Source organism: Loxodonta africana, chromosome X (assembly GCF_030014295.1).
Source record: "Loxodonta africana isolate mLoxAfr1 chromosome X, mLoxAfr1.hap2, whole genome shotgun sequence".
Taxonomy (NCBI): domain Eukaryota; kingdom Metazoa; phylum Chordata; class Mammalia; order Proboscidea; family Elephantidae; genus Loxodonta; species Loxodonta africana.
Window position 1 is genome coordinate 56400692 of NC_087369.1, and position 14430 is coordinate 56415121.

A 14430-nucleotide genomic window follows, 5' to 3' on the forward strand; every position below is an offset into this window, starting at 1 on the left:
GGTTTTTTTACTACCATTTTTGACACATACTATCACACTGTCTCACAAGTAATCTCTGCCTCACACTTACCACCTTTCACACAAAGTCATGTCTGTCACACTCAGTCCTGACAACATCAGGAAAAAAATGCCAGCAGCCTCCAGCATCACCTTTAAAAATATATATTTACAGGAACAATTCCCCCATTCTCTGGTACTCTTAGAAAAAAAGACCCATTTTGGGGAAGTAAAACAAACAGTGGAGACAGGCATAGCACCGTCCCCCAAATCACCAACCCTCAGGTTTCCAGGCCTGGGCTGGACCTTTGATGACAGGAAGTGAGCCCAGGAGTCTTTTGAACCCACCCTCTCCAGCCTTGAATTGACATAGAACAGGATTTATGTCCCCCATTCCTCCCTCTCAACTCCAGGGACGCTTATAGGGTCCTTCATACCCGCCTGCAGGAAACTGGGGGGCTGGGAGGGAGGGAACTGAAAATACATGTTTGGTATCAAAAATAAACACTTGGGGAGGGGGTGGCGGGAAGATCCCCCAGATCCCTTGCCTTCCCACCCACCCCCATCTCAGATACAAGAAGAGATGCCCCCCTCCCTTATTGAAAAGTCCTGTTTAAAAATAGATTATACTATCAAAATGGCTGGAGGTGGGGGGACAGGGAGACCTGGAGTACTGGCTGGAGGGGCCCCCCCAGACGGGGACCACCCCCCCAAAAAACCCTGCTTTGGGAGGTAACAGGCAGGACCCCAGGGAGTTTGGCAGACAAAGGAATGGCTTCTCAGAGGGGGAGAAGAGCAAAGGGGGCATTCCTCCTTTGCCAAAAAGTTGGTTGAAAAAAAGACAAACTGTCTGAAAGGTTGGAGAGGTAAAAAGTTCCATTCTAAGGGTGTTAATCTTCCTTGGCCAAAACTTCTGAACCATTAAATGGTACAAAATCCTTCCTAGTTCCTTGGGTATGGCCAGGAATAATAAAACAAACCAGCTCTTTTACCCACCTAAAAAGGAGACAGGACTCCCCCATCTCCCCAAGGGCTGGCTGAGAAATAATGAAATGTTCTTCTCATGCCAGACCCTGATTACCTCATCTTGGAAAAATGTAGCGATGGGGGAGATGTCCTCACCAACCCCCTAAAAGGTAGGGCCAGACTCCTCCCAATGGCCTTCAAAAAATAAATAAATAAACCGTCCCTACTACTGAAGTAGGAGACGAGTAAGGGCGGCCACTGGGGGGCTGACAAAGACAGAAATTGTGTTTTCTGTGTGTGTGTAGATTCTTCTTCTCAAGAGTCCCCATCCCCAGACCAGAGCATGAGTCTGTCAGGTGAATTGTTTCTCCTTGAGAGGGCTGGCTGGAGGAGATTGGGCTCATGGATGGAGCAACCCCAGCAGGGAGTGGTATTGGTGGTAGTCATGGCTTCTGGGGCCCTGGGGAGAGCACCACGGGGGTCGAAAGGCCGTCCACGCTGATGGAAGGAATGTGCACCTGGGCGCTGCCACTGGATGGAAACTGGGGGCAGAAATAGGGAGAGATCATAGGTTAGAGTCACGGTAGGGTCTCTCACCCTCTCCAAGATGGGGGAAGGTAGTATACCTGGAATGAGAGCTTGGCTGGGCTACGGGGCGCAATAGGACTCAGAGTGCTCCAGAAGTGAATGCTGGGGGGCAGCGAGCTGGGCGTTAGCAGCACCGGAGTCTGTGAGAAAGGGGTGGTTAGAACTTAAGTGAGCAGAAGGCAGGTGTAGGAAGATGAAAGGGACTTAGTGGGAAGATGGAAGGGACTTGGTTCCAGCCCCGCCAGTGATTTTTCACTCAGACTTCTGAGGTCACTCCCCCAAACTCCACAGGCCTAGACCATAACCAAGGCCTTGCCCGCAGGCATCTCCCAAATTTTACGCAGATACCGCCCCACACTTGCAACTCCTGAGAGCTCACCCCCAGTTCCTGAGAGCTCACTGAGCAAGACCACCCAGAATACTCCCTCCCCATGCTGCTCTCAAACCTCACAAGTCACCATCCCAACGGCTCAGGCTCAATCTCCAACTCTCACGCCTCGCCTGTAATACCTCAAGGAATCTCTCCACTAAATCAAACCAAAAAACTCTGCTCAGGCTCCTTAAGCCATGCCCCAAACCACAAACAGTTCCCACAGAAGCCATCCTCCTGCACTGGAGTCTTATTCGCCCTTTCCTGCTCGCTCACTGGGCCTGGGCCTGGGCCTGGGCCTGCCCCTCCCCCCAAGGGAACCAAACTCGCCTTAGCCATCAGTTCAATTCCTCTCAGCTGCCCGCCACCTGCCAATCCCATTCGTCCAGGTCGTCAGCTCCGCCCTTTCACAGGCACTCACCAATGTATGCGTCGGTAGCAAAGACGGCGTCAGCGCCTGCCCCAGAGCCTGCAAGCCAGAGCCAGTTCCCGATCCCGGAGTCCGTTCCGGCCCCGTCCCACCCAGCAAGCTTGGGCTGAGCGGAAGCTCCAAGTCCCGGGGCTTCCGGCCCTTCTGTGGCTGGGCGATCTCAGGGCTGGAAGCTGCCGATGACGCTAGGCCCGCCCCTTGAGCAGCTGTCTCCATAGCGACCGCGGGAAGAATTTCCGCCTCAACCTTAATAGCTTCCGGCACAAACCCCGCCTCCCTACTTGTAGCTTTCAGCTCTTCTTTGGGCCCGTCCACTTTAACTTCTGGGGGCAGTGGCCGGCCCAACCCCGGCTCCACGTTCAACTCTTCTGATTTCGGGTTTGGGGCCTCAGGCGGGGTCAGGATAACCTGGGAGAGGTGTGGGTGCAGAGGGGCAGATAAGAACTCTTGAGAGTAGCGAAACTTTCTCCAGTGGGCCAGCCACTGATTTCCCTGGGAAGGGACTTAGTTCTGGGGATGAGGCCTCTAACAGGTTGTGGGACTAGCGGGGCTTCTTCTGGGGCAAGTCCTTTTATTGGGGGCAGGGCACCTGGGGCAAGACAATCTCATGGGGGTGGGACTCCCAGGGATACTGCCCTCGGTTCATTAAAGCAGTAGTTATCAAAATTTTGTTCTAAAAAATTTGATTTAAGGACTAGCACCATCTATCTCATCTGGAAACTTTTTAAAAATGAAGTTCTCAGGCCCCTCTCCAGACCCACTTAAACAGAAATGCTGGGGGTGGGGCCCAGCAATGATGAGTGCTAAAGTGTAAGAACTTCTACCTTAAACAAATGTCCAGGGCACCTACTACATGCTAGGTAACTACTAAGTGTAGCACATTTAATATCCCTCTTCCTTCCCAGGACTTCCATAGCTCTCCTCCCCACTGCATTCTCCATTCTACACCGGGACTTCTGGTTCCATCCTCCCACCACAACTCCTCTTAATAGGACTCAATTGGGAATTGTACTTCCCTCCACCTCACCCTCTCCTCTTACTGAATTTACAGATTCCAGTCCTCACCTGCAGAGGCAGGCCAGCGTCCTCTGCCTCCAGGCAAGCCTCCAAAGGGCTTGGACTGGTGCTACTGCTCCCTGAGGGGGGTGCTGCTGCTCCTGCAGAGGCGGTGTTGGGAAGCACTGAGGCAGGCCGAGGATGAGGGGGTAGCTGAGGCTGAGGCGGGGGCTGTGGCTGCAAGGACTGGATGGTGAAGGTGGAATAGAGGCCTGAGCGCATATACTCGTTCCGGCTGCTGCGTGCCAAGCCACTTGGTCCTGCCATTCCTGTGCCTTTGGGTGTGCCTGGCTTCCCTGAGACAGGGTCCCCGGGGGCAACGTGTACAGCAGCAGGGGCCACATTTGCCGCGGAGGCAGAGGCGGCGACAGACACCTCAGGCTGGGGTGGGCAGTCCTCAGTGGAGCACCCTGCGACCTCAGGGTAGGACACAAACTTGTAAACGAACTTCTGGCCGCTCACCTTGCGGATGATGTTCTGGGAAGGGAGGAGAGGGGATAGAAGGACTTAGAGGAAAGGGGCAGGATGGAGGGAAGGTGTGGAGGCATGAAGAGGAGGTGGAGAGGCCTCTCTTATCCTAGTGTCTTTCTTCCCACTGGCCCCTCTCCTGTCTTTTTGTGAATACGACCTCCCTCCTCTCTATCTGCCTCCTCATAATGTTCACCATCTCTGCCTATTTCACATCTCACCCATCTCTTTCTCAAATTTTCAGCTCCTTCCTTTTCCTCCTTCAGTCTCTTCCTGTCTCTCTTTTTCTACCTTCCCCAGGTTCCCGTTTCCCTCCTCAGCCTTTGCCTTCTCTATTCTCCCCTCCACAATTTCTTTAGTCTACTGCCCTTTCTTTCTCAGTCTACCCTCCATTTTTCCTTCCTATCTCTCTCTCTAAGTCTCCCTGTCACTCTTCTTCTCCATCTGTCTGACTCTACCCTCCATCTCAGATATACACACAAGCTCCTCTTCACAATGGGGCCCATCTGGGGAAGTAGGTACAGGAGCACAGTTTCTTCTGGCTCCAACAACCAAGGATGTCTGTGGGCTGACAGGTCAGGCCTTGTGAGTGGCTTCCAGGACACAGTTTTAGAGAACAGCTAATAAGGAAAATAAAATAATTGATGTAAGTGTTGAATTAATATAGAAAAATGGGGTGATGAATTATTATTAATAGAGGATTATTTAAAGATGTTGACAAAGAAGTAGAACAGGGAAAGGTCAGTAGAGAGGACATGGTGAGGAGGCCTCATTATTAATACTGTTGTGGAGGTTTTAGCTAGAGCAACGAGAAAATGAAGTAACTGATAGCAATGGAACAAGAACATTAAAATACTGGTATAGATATTGGGGAGGGGAATCTCAAGGCTGGCCTGGGTGGGTCCCAGAGCATGTTTTCAGGGCAGGTCTAAAGGGTCTCATGGGTGCTGTGGTGATACCACAGAGCCTCGTTATTGTTTTGGAGGTTTAAGCTAGAGGAATAAAATATGAAAATGAATAAATGCTATAAATATTAATGGTGTGTAGCACAGATCTAGGGCTGTTGGGGGGGTATAAGGAAACTGGGGGACACTGGAGCACTCTGGGGGGTTCTTAATGCTTGTCAGGTATGTCACAGGGTGGGTTTGCATTTCTCAGAAGAAGGATGAAAAGAGATGCACATTGTTTTGGAGGTTTCACCTAAAGAAATAAGAAAATGAAATAACTGGTATAAATATTAGCAGCACTGATCTGGAAGTCTAAGAGGATAGGATGACAAATATTTAAAAATTTAGCTATAGGAATAAGATAATAAAATAACTGATTTATAAATATTCGGGTAGACCAGTGCTACTGTGGGGATCCAAGAGGATGGGGTGTAGAGCTGGCATTAAATATTCTTTTGGAGGTTTTAGCTAAAGGAATTAAGAAAATGAATAATAAAAATTTTGGGGTCTCAGAGGATGGGGTCAGAAAAGGTCACTATAATATAGTCATGTAAGTTTTGATTCTAAGAATAAGCACAGAATATGAAAAACTGGGGGAGCTCAGCACTGGTCCAGGGGTTCCAAAGCACAAAATGAGGAATGATCGTTATTAATAACATTTTCAAAGTTTTGGCTATAGGAACAAGGCAAGAAAATTAAATGTTGTACAGAGTGTGGTGGGACAGCACTGCTCTGGGGATCTCAGAGGATGGGGTGAGGACAGTCAGTATTAATACTGCTATGAAACAGTAAGACAAGAAAATAACTGATATAAATGCTTGGGGGCCCAGCACTGGTCTGAGAGTGCCAGAAGATGGGGTAAGAAATGGCAAATTTTAATACTGTTTTCAAAGTTATAGCTATAGCAATTAAAACAAGAAAATGAAATAACTGATAGAAATGTTGGGGGTTCCTAGCACTGATATTAGAGGCCTTACCTTGTCATAGTAGTACCGCAATGCCCGGCTGAGCTTGTCATAATTCATGTTGGTCTTGTTCTTGCGCAGTCCCCACAGCCGGGCCACCTCCTCTGCATCTACCAGCTTGAACTCACCACCATCCCGTGAGGTCCAGGAGATGATATGGCCATTGCTTTGCTCTCTCAGCAGCTGCAGCAGAAACTGCCACAGCGTCACAGATGGGTCCATTGCTGGGGGAGCACTACGCCATCCCAGGGTTCGGGAGGGCAGACAGCTCAGAGCCGAGAGGCTGTGGACACAAGAGGGGGTACAGGTCAGCAGGAAGAGGATTCCTTTCTTGCCATCTTGCCTCCACCTCTGTCTCCAAATCCCACCATCATTCCCCAAACACCCTGAGACTTAAATCTAAACTCATCAGCCTGGTTTTGCATGATTTCTGTAATGGGATTAGACTTCTGGAAAATAGTATGAATGTATTTTGCATGTGAGACAAACATGAATCTTTGGGGACCAGAGGGTGGACTGTGGTGGGCAGAATAATGGCTCCTCAAAGATGTCCACATCCTAATCCCTGGAACCTGTATGCTACTTCACATGGCAAAAGGAATTTTGCAGATGGAATTAAGATTACGGATTTTAAGATAAGGAGATTATCCTGGATTATTTGTCTGGGCCCAATGTAATCTTAAAAGAGGAAGAAGGAGGCAGAAAGGTAACACAGAGAGATGCAAGGACAGAAGAGGCAGAAAAGATTCAAAGCATGAGAGGGACTGGATCTGCTGTTGCTGGCTTTGAGGAAGAAGGTGGCTATATGAGCCAAGGAATGCAGGCAGCATTAAAACTGTGAACCTCTTAGAGCCGGTATGGCCTTCAGCTGACAGCCAGTAAGAATCCTCAGTCCTACGACTGCAAGGAACTGAATTCTGCCAACAACTCAAACAAGCAGGAAATGGATTCTCCCCTGAAGCCTCCAGAAAGGAACATAGCCCTGCCGACACCTTAGTTTTAGGTTGCTGAGACCTGTGTTGGACTTCTGACCTACATAAATGTAAGATAATAAATTTGTGCTGTTTTAAGAAGCTAATTTTGTGATAATTTGTTACAGCAGGAATAGAAAACTAATATAATCCCCCTCACCTGAACTTTATCATGTTATCTTCTATCACATCAAACAATTTCACATTTTTTAGGAAGTTCATTTTGCCTGGCCCTTGTGAAGGCTGTTCACTCCATCCGGGGGTTCCCTTCCTCTGACTAGAAGTCTTTCTTATCTTTCAGGTCCCTTTCAAGGGTCCCTTCCTTTATGAAGCCTTCCTGGAACTGAATGCCTGCTCTCTTCTGTCCCTCTATCCCCCACCCATTCCTCTGACCTGTTACTGTCCCTATATGTTCTCCCCCTTGATAACAACAGCAGTAACTAACGGTGATTGAGTGCTTAGCACATGCCAGGCACTGTTCTAAGCAGAGAGGCAATATAGCCTACTGGGTAATCACCCAGGCTCTGGAGCCAGACTGCCATGGTTTGATTCCTGGTTCTGCCACTTATTAGTTGTGTGACCCTGGGCATATTCTTTAGCCTCTTTGCACCTCATTTTTCTCACCTGTAAAACAGGGATAACAACATTCTTATCTGTAGAGATAATAATACCTAGTTCATAAAGTTATTGTGTAGATTAAATATAATATTCCTAGAGTAGGGAGACTCTAAATAAATATTAGATGCTAATTTGTTCCTGATTTTCTATCTGAAAATGAAAAATGAAAAGCGTCTTTCTAACTCCTTTGGCAGCAAAAATAGATTTGAAATTAAACAAGGCCCTCTCTGATCTTTATTGATCTTTACTTAGTGTGAATATTCATAATTTCTGCATATACATGCAGAAATATGAACATGCCTGATTACAGAATCTACTAAGGGGGTTATGTAACATGTGTATTTACATAATATTACCTTTTAAAAATAAAAAAATCTAAATTATTAAATACATCTGGCATTGAGGGTTTTGGATAAGAGAATGTAAACCTGTACTGTTATATTTATCCATCCTTAATGAGGAACATGAGGAACTGTCTCAATGACCTGTACAAGGTCATATAGCCACAAGTGGCAGGGCCAGGATTTAAACCCAGACAGTCAGGTTCCAGTTGTCTAAGCTCTTAACCGTGAGGCTAAACTGCCCCTCACACTGATTGCTCCCTCTCATCATGTCCAAAAAGAAGAGGCTCCTCCCTGTACCTCCTATACCTGCTCTTTTTTCTGAGACGAAATAGGAAATAAACATGGAGAGGCTTCTTATCCCTTAGGGAAGTGAGCTTTAATCAGTCAACTCTTCAGATGGCTATGATCATTGGATTAAGAATAAAACCTTCCAAATCAGTTTTGAAGAATCTCTCTCCATTATTTATAGATGGATTCTTTAATCTGCAATTACACACACACACACACACACACACAATCCTCTTAGGTCCAAGTTCTTTCAAAGTTCATTCAGCAGAGACAGTTTTAGGCAATTGTGTAAGTTACAAAGCCATGAACGGTGTCCAGAATAGAGAGTCCTGTCATCCAAGATCTCATTGTGTTTATTTCGAAGCCCACTTGTTTTGGAGTCACAAAGGGTTCAGTGTGACTCCTGGTGGCCAAAATAGGCAATTGTACCAGTTTCTCTTTCAGCTACAACAGAACCCATCAGTTAAGTGAAATCTGACAGTTTGCTTCAAGCCTCACAGGCACAGAGGGTTTTGTATTTCATTTATTATCACGTCTCCCATTTGATCCCTAATAAGGTCTAGTAATTTGCCTTACTCAAATGTGTTTACTTCTCTATTCATTTAGCAAACATTTATTGAGTGTCTACTGCTTCCATAAAGAATACAGCCTTGGAAACTGTTACGGATTGAATTGTGTCCCCTCAAAACATGTGTCAATCTGGCTAGGCCATGATTCCCAATATTGTGTGATTGTCCACCATTTTGTCATCTGATGTGATTATCCTATGTGTTGTAAATCCTACCTCTATAATGTTAATGAGGCAGGATTAGAGGCAGTTATGTTAATGGAAAGGCTCAATGTACAAGATTAGATTGTATACTGAGTCAATCTCTTTTGAAATATAAAAGAGAGAGAATTGATCAGAGAGCAGGGGGACTTCATACCACCAAGAAAGCTGAGCTGGGAGTGGTGCACATCCTTTGGACCCAGGGTCCCTGTACTGACGAATGATGACAAGGACCTTCCCCCAGAGCGACTAGAGAGAGAGCCTTCCCCCGGAGCTGCTGCCCTGAATTCAGACTTCTAGCCTCCTAAAGTGTGAGGGAATAAATATCTCTTTCTTAAGCCATCCACTTGTGGTATTTCTGTTATGGCAGCACTAGATAACTAAGACAAAAACCCTATGGGGCAGTTCTGCTTTATCCTATAGGGTGGCTATGAGTTGGAATTGACTCGGCAGCAATGGGTTTACTGTGAGCCAGGTGCTGGGGATACAGCAGTGAACAAAACAGACAAAAATCTCTGCTCTAGTGGAATTCATATATTTAGAGGGGAAGACTAACAAAAAACAAGATAAACAAGTAAAAAGAATGTTGATGGTGATAAGAGGTATGGAGAAAAATAAAGCAGGGAAGGAGTAATTTTTAAAAGAGTAGTCAGGGCAGTGAGGAAGTGATAGTTGAGCAAAGACCTGAAAGAAGTCATCAGGTTTAGGAATATCTGCGAGAGCAGTGATTCAGGCAGAGGCAAAAGCCAGTGTAAAAGGCCCTGAAGCTGGAGATGTGCCTGACATGTTATAGGATGTTCCATGTGGCTGGAGTGGAATTAGTGAGGGGAAAAGTAGGAGATGAGGACAGAGAGGTAACAAGGGGTCAGATTAAGATTTTTTTAGGCATTGCAAGGATTTTGGCTTTTACTCTGAGTGGGAAAGGAGCCAAAAGAGGATTGAGAAGAGAGAGGGGTGACATGCTGTGACTTCGGGTTTAACAGGAGGAGAACAGACTGTAGGGGCTTAAGAGGCTACTGCGATAGTCCAAGTGAGAGATGGTGGAATTGGTGAGAAGTGGCTGAATTCTGGTTAAAATCTCAAGACAGAGCCAACAGGATTTGCTGACAGATAGGATGGAGGTGGCGTGAGAGAGGAGTCAAGGATGGCTCTACGTTTTTGGCCTCATTATCTGGAAGAATAGAGTTGTGATCAACTGAGATGGGGAGCCCTATGGGAGCAGGTTTTGGGGGGAGATCAGGAGGTCAATTTTGGAGCTGGCCAGTTTCAGATGCTTGTGAATAATATTAATTTAAAAAATAGCAATGAGTCACACAGCCCTTATTATGTGCTGCACGATGTTTTAATCATTTAACTCATTTAATCCCCAAACCAACTCTACAGGGTGCTATAATTCTCATTTTCCAGATAAGAAAATGGAGGCACAGAGAAATAACTTGCTCAAGGTCACACAGCTGGAAGCTGGCAAAATCGAGAATCAAACCCAAGCAGTGTGGCTCCAGTCAGCTCAGTCAACCCCTTACAACACCTCAATATTAAGAGAGTCAAAGAAAGGTAAGAACCTAGAGGGTGACAGGAAACAGAAGTATAAGAACCTAGAAGGTGACAAGGATACTAGGGTGATCAGGGAGGGCTTCCCTGAGGAGGTGACATTTGAGCAAAGACTGAAACAGGGAGGTAGTAATCCAGGCTGATGTCTGCAGGAAGAGTGCTCCAGGCAGAGGGAACAACATGTATAAAGGCTCTGAGGTGGGCACAATCTTGGGAAAGTACATCATGGCCACCCTGAACTATCCACAGTTCCCCTAATGCACTGGGAAGAGTTCCTACCTCTAAGAATATGTATGTGCTGTTCTTGCCAGAAGTGCCCGTCCCCATTCCTGTACCCGAGAGACCCTTTATTACATAATCATTAAGTTACAGTTCCTCCCCAGGCAGAATTTTTCCTCTGCATGGTCCAGTGTGCCAAATAACCTATTTGCCCTTGCAAATCTGCTTCTCTGAGTTTTTGGCCTAATATTCCTCTTTCCTGTTCTAGCTGTGTGACCTTGAGCAAGTTACTTAAGGCTCTCTGTGTCTGTTTCCTCATCTGTAAAACATCAAAGTAAAACATCCTAAAAAATACACCTACTCTCAAAGGTTTTTGTAAGGATTAAATGTGTCAATATATGTAAAGGACTTAGAAAGCTTCTCTGGCACATGGCAGGCATTCAACAAATGTTAGCTACTAGCTGGTATATCATCCTTTTTCTTCCCATCCCCCCCATTTTATGTCACCTTCCAAGTGAGACCTGCCCTGGCCACCCTAAGATTCCAACCACCCAGTACTCCATTTCTACCATCCCTACTTCACTTTTTTTTCTTTAGCACTTGTCTAATATACTATCGAATTTTACTTGTTTATATATATATATAAAAAAAATTTTATTTATTTATTTATATAGTCTGTCTCCCCAACTAAATGTCTGCTCCACAAGGGTAGGAGTTTCTGCCTATTTTGTTCTACCTAGAAGAGTGCCTGGTACTCAGTAGTTTGTTGAATGATCAATTCCAACTAACTAGCTCTTTTAACTAACTCTCTTATCTTCTCTTTATCTCCATCTGTCCCCCCCCCCCGATTTGTCTCAATTTTATTTTTTTCATCCATTCATGCAACAAATTCTTATGAAGCACCTACTGCATACCAGGTACATTTTTAGGTGCTGGAGACGCTCCTGTTAATAAACACATAAACATTTTAAGCCCTCACGGTACTCCCATTCTAAAGGGGAGAGACAGACAATAAGCACAATAAACTAGTAAATTATACAGTGTGTTAGAGAGTGATAAAGGGCAAAAGGACAAATAAAGCAGAAGAGGGGCTTGAGCCCTGCTGTGTGTGTGGTTCCAGGGTATCTCTTTTAAACAAGATAGTCAGGGAGGGCCTCATTGAGAGATTGACATTTGAACAGAGGCCTGAATGGAGCCATGCAGGTATCTGGGGGTAGTGCGTTCTCAGCAGAGAAAACAGCCAATGCAGAGGCCTGGTGTGTTTGAGGACCAGTGAGGAGGAGGCCAGTGTAGCTGAAGCAGGGTTTGTGAGAGGGTGTAAGTGTATGAGGTGAGGCCAGAGAGGTAACTTGTTTTATTAACTCACAGGTATTCTTTATATATACTGGAGGGGGTCTAGTTCTGATTCCCCCATGCTACAAATGAGAAACAGGTGCAGAAAGAAAGTGGCTAAATCACTAATCTAAGGTCACATAGCTTCTGGGATTGGGGGTGGGTGGGTGCTGAGGCAAGGTGTAGATGGAGACAGATCCACAGGCAGAGAAGACAGCAAGAACATAAGTTTGGAGATGGGAACTAATTTGGTTTTTATGGAGTGGGCTCCGCGGAGTGGGATGAGGTAAGGGAAGGGAGCCTCAAAAAGTATCCCGTGCCCTGAGGGGCAGCCTAACCTGGTACTTACTGGGCAACCTTTGAGTAAGGTGTTTAACCTCCCTATGCCTCAGTTTCCTCAACTGTGAAATGGGGATAATGATAATATTTATCTCACAGGGCTGTGGTGAGGATTAAATGAGTTCATTAATGTAAAACACTTAAAAAGCATGCCTGGTACCATATGTGCTCAATCAATATCAGTTTCTATTGGTATTATTATCATCACTATCATTAATGTATTCATTTATTGTAGTAAGGCAGAATGTCTTGGTGGTTAAAGAGTGTGTGTGACCGATGACTGCCCTGAAAAGGAATACAACGGTGAATCCCTGATGGAGCAGGAGAGATGTGGGATGCAGATCTCAAATTCTCATAAAAGGACCAGACAGACATAATGGTCTGAATGAGACTGGAGGGACCCTGGAGGTCATGGTCCCTGGACCCGCTGTTAGCCCAAGACTGGAACCATTCCCAAAGCCAACTCTTCAGACAGGGATTGGATTGGACTATAAGACAGAAAATGATACTGGCGAGGAGTGAGCTTCTTGGCTCAAGTAGACACGAGACTATGTGGGCAGCTCCTGTCTGGAGGCGAGATGAGAAGGAAGAAGGGGACAGGAGCTGGTTGAATGGACACGGGGAATACAGGGTGGAGAGGAGGAGTGTGCTCATATTAGGGGGAGAGCAGCTAGGAGAACATAGCAAGGTGTGTATATGTTTTTATATGAGAGACTGACTTGATTTGTAAACTTTCACTTAAAGCACAAAAAAGTGTGTGTAAGGGGCTGTTATCTAGAGTAAAAAAGATCTGGGTTCAACAAACACACAGGATGATAACAATATTAAAGTTGGGGGCAGGGAAGGCCACAGACTGATCCACAAGGAAAGGAGGGGGGAAATAAAAGCACACAGGTTGAACCCTTTGGGAAAGGGGTTACAAAGCATCGAACTCATGGGAGGGTATGTGGGGCAACGATGTATGAATGCAAGCACACAGATAGCAGGAAGGCCACTGGACAAATCCACCACAAAGGAGAGGAGATATGGCCATACTCCTCTAATGGGAGAAAGGAAGCAAAAAAGCTCATTGACTGATGCCCTACAATGGAGGGGGAGAAAAACCATCACACAGACTGACTAAAAGGAGAGAGCGACAAGGCCATGGACTGGGATACTGGAAGAGGGGATGTATAAAGTACTAGTTTAACTTACTATTAAAAAGAAGAGAGAAGCCCTCCTACTTAAGGTCTACAAAAAAGAGAAGTGAGAGAAGGCAACGGACTGATGACTACTGAGATGTGTATACAAGCATATAAACTAATCCACTATAAAATGAAAAGGGGGGATAAAGCCATGGGCTGATGCTTTGGGGGACTGGAGAAGGCAAGAATACAAACTCACAGACTGACTCACTATTAAAGAGGGGTGGGGGGTACAACACTACGGATTGATTCACAAGGAACAGGAGGGGTGGAATAAACAAGGCCATAGACGGGTCCCCCGACAATTGAGTATAGGTGAAATACAAGCACTCGGATTCACCTACTATAAAAGGGGTTGGAAAATGCCACAGACTTGTCCCCTATAAGTGGGGGTGGGGGCAAGACCACGAACGGGTCCACTGTAAGTTGCGGTGGGGAGAAAGACAAACACGCAGACCGATCCATTATAAAATGGGGGAGAGAGATTAGGCCACGGTCAGATCCACTACAAGGGGCAAAGGAAGCGAACAATACTACAGGCAGGTCCACCAGCCGTGGTGGTAGTGGTGAGGACTCGAACACCATCAGGCCACGGGCTAAAGCACATCCCCCGCGCAGGGGCGGGAAGGATACGTGTGTTCACGGGTGGTCCCCCAACCCTCCAGGTCCAGGGCTCACCTGTGCGCAGCACCGTGGCGGCGTTGGCAGCTCCGGGGGGCGGGGGCTCCATGCACGGCCCCACCGCCCCCCAGGCCCGGGCTCCGAGGCGGCGGCGGCGGTGGCGGCGGGGAGGGGCGGGGGGGGCGGGGGCGGCGGCGGCGGCGGCGGCGGCGGCGGCGGCGGCGGCGGCGGCGGCGGCGGCGGCGGCGGCGGCGGCGGCGGCGGCGGCGGCGGCGGCGGCGGCGGCGGCGGCGGCGGCGGCACCACCTAGAAGCCGACCCTGCGTTTCCCCACCGCTCACGTGGGCCTGTAGAGGTGGAGCTCAGAGCCCCGCCGCTAGCTGATTGGCCCAAGCAGCACGGATCCAA

At 47.2% G+C, this 14430-nt stretch overlaps 1 protein-coding gene across 2 annotated transcripts; it reads right to left on the reverse strand.

The window, feature by feature from the left end:
- Positions 1 to 146: 146 nt before the first annotated feature.
- Positions 147 to 14174, reverse strand: ELK1 (ETS transcription factor ELK1). Of its 2 annotated transcripts, none has more exons than XM_064278224.1 (6): positions 14081 to 14174; positions 5800 to 6070; positions 3417 to 3884; positions 2343 to 2759; positions 1590 to 1691; positions 147 to 1505 (listed from the first exon to the last, which is right to left on the reverse strand). In XM_064278224.1, exons 2-6 carry the CDS (start codon positions 6007 to 6009, stop codon positions 1407 to 1409), a joined length of 1296 nt encoding a protein of 431 aa, XP_064134294.1. In that variant the 5' UTR covers positions 6010 to 6070; positions 14081 to 14174; the 3' UTR covers positions 147 to 1406. The 2 variants fall into 2 exon arrangements, 1 of the variants encoding a protein (XP_064134294.1); XR_010319776.1 differs by having other exon boundaries at positions 1407 to 1505; positions 2252 to 2759.
- Between the last annotated feature and the right edge of the window lie 256 nt (positions 14175 to 14430).

Bases quoted from the DNA above. Each gene is read 5' to 3' on its own strand.
- ELK1 (XM_064278224.1), bottom strand. From the start codon at position 6,009: ATGGACCCATCTGTGACGCTGTGGCAGTTTCTGCTGCAGCTGCTGAGA. The intron at 3,885-5,799 runs GTAAGGCCTCTA...CTCCCTTCCCAG, and splicing joins TGCGGTACTACTATGACAAG to AACATCATCCGCAAGGTGAG. The intron at 1,506-1,589 runs GTATACTACCTT...TTCTGCCCCCAG, and splicing joins CAGCCAAGCTCTCATTCCAG to TTTCCATCCAGTGGCAGCGC.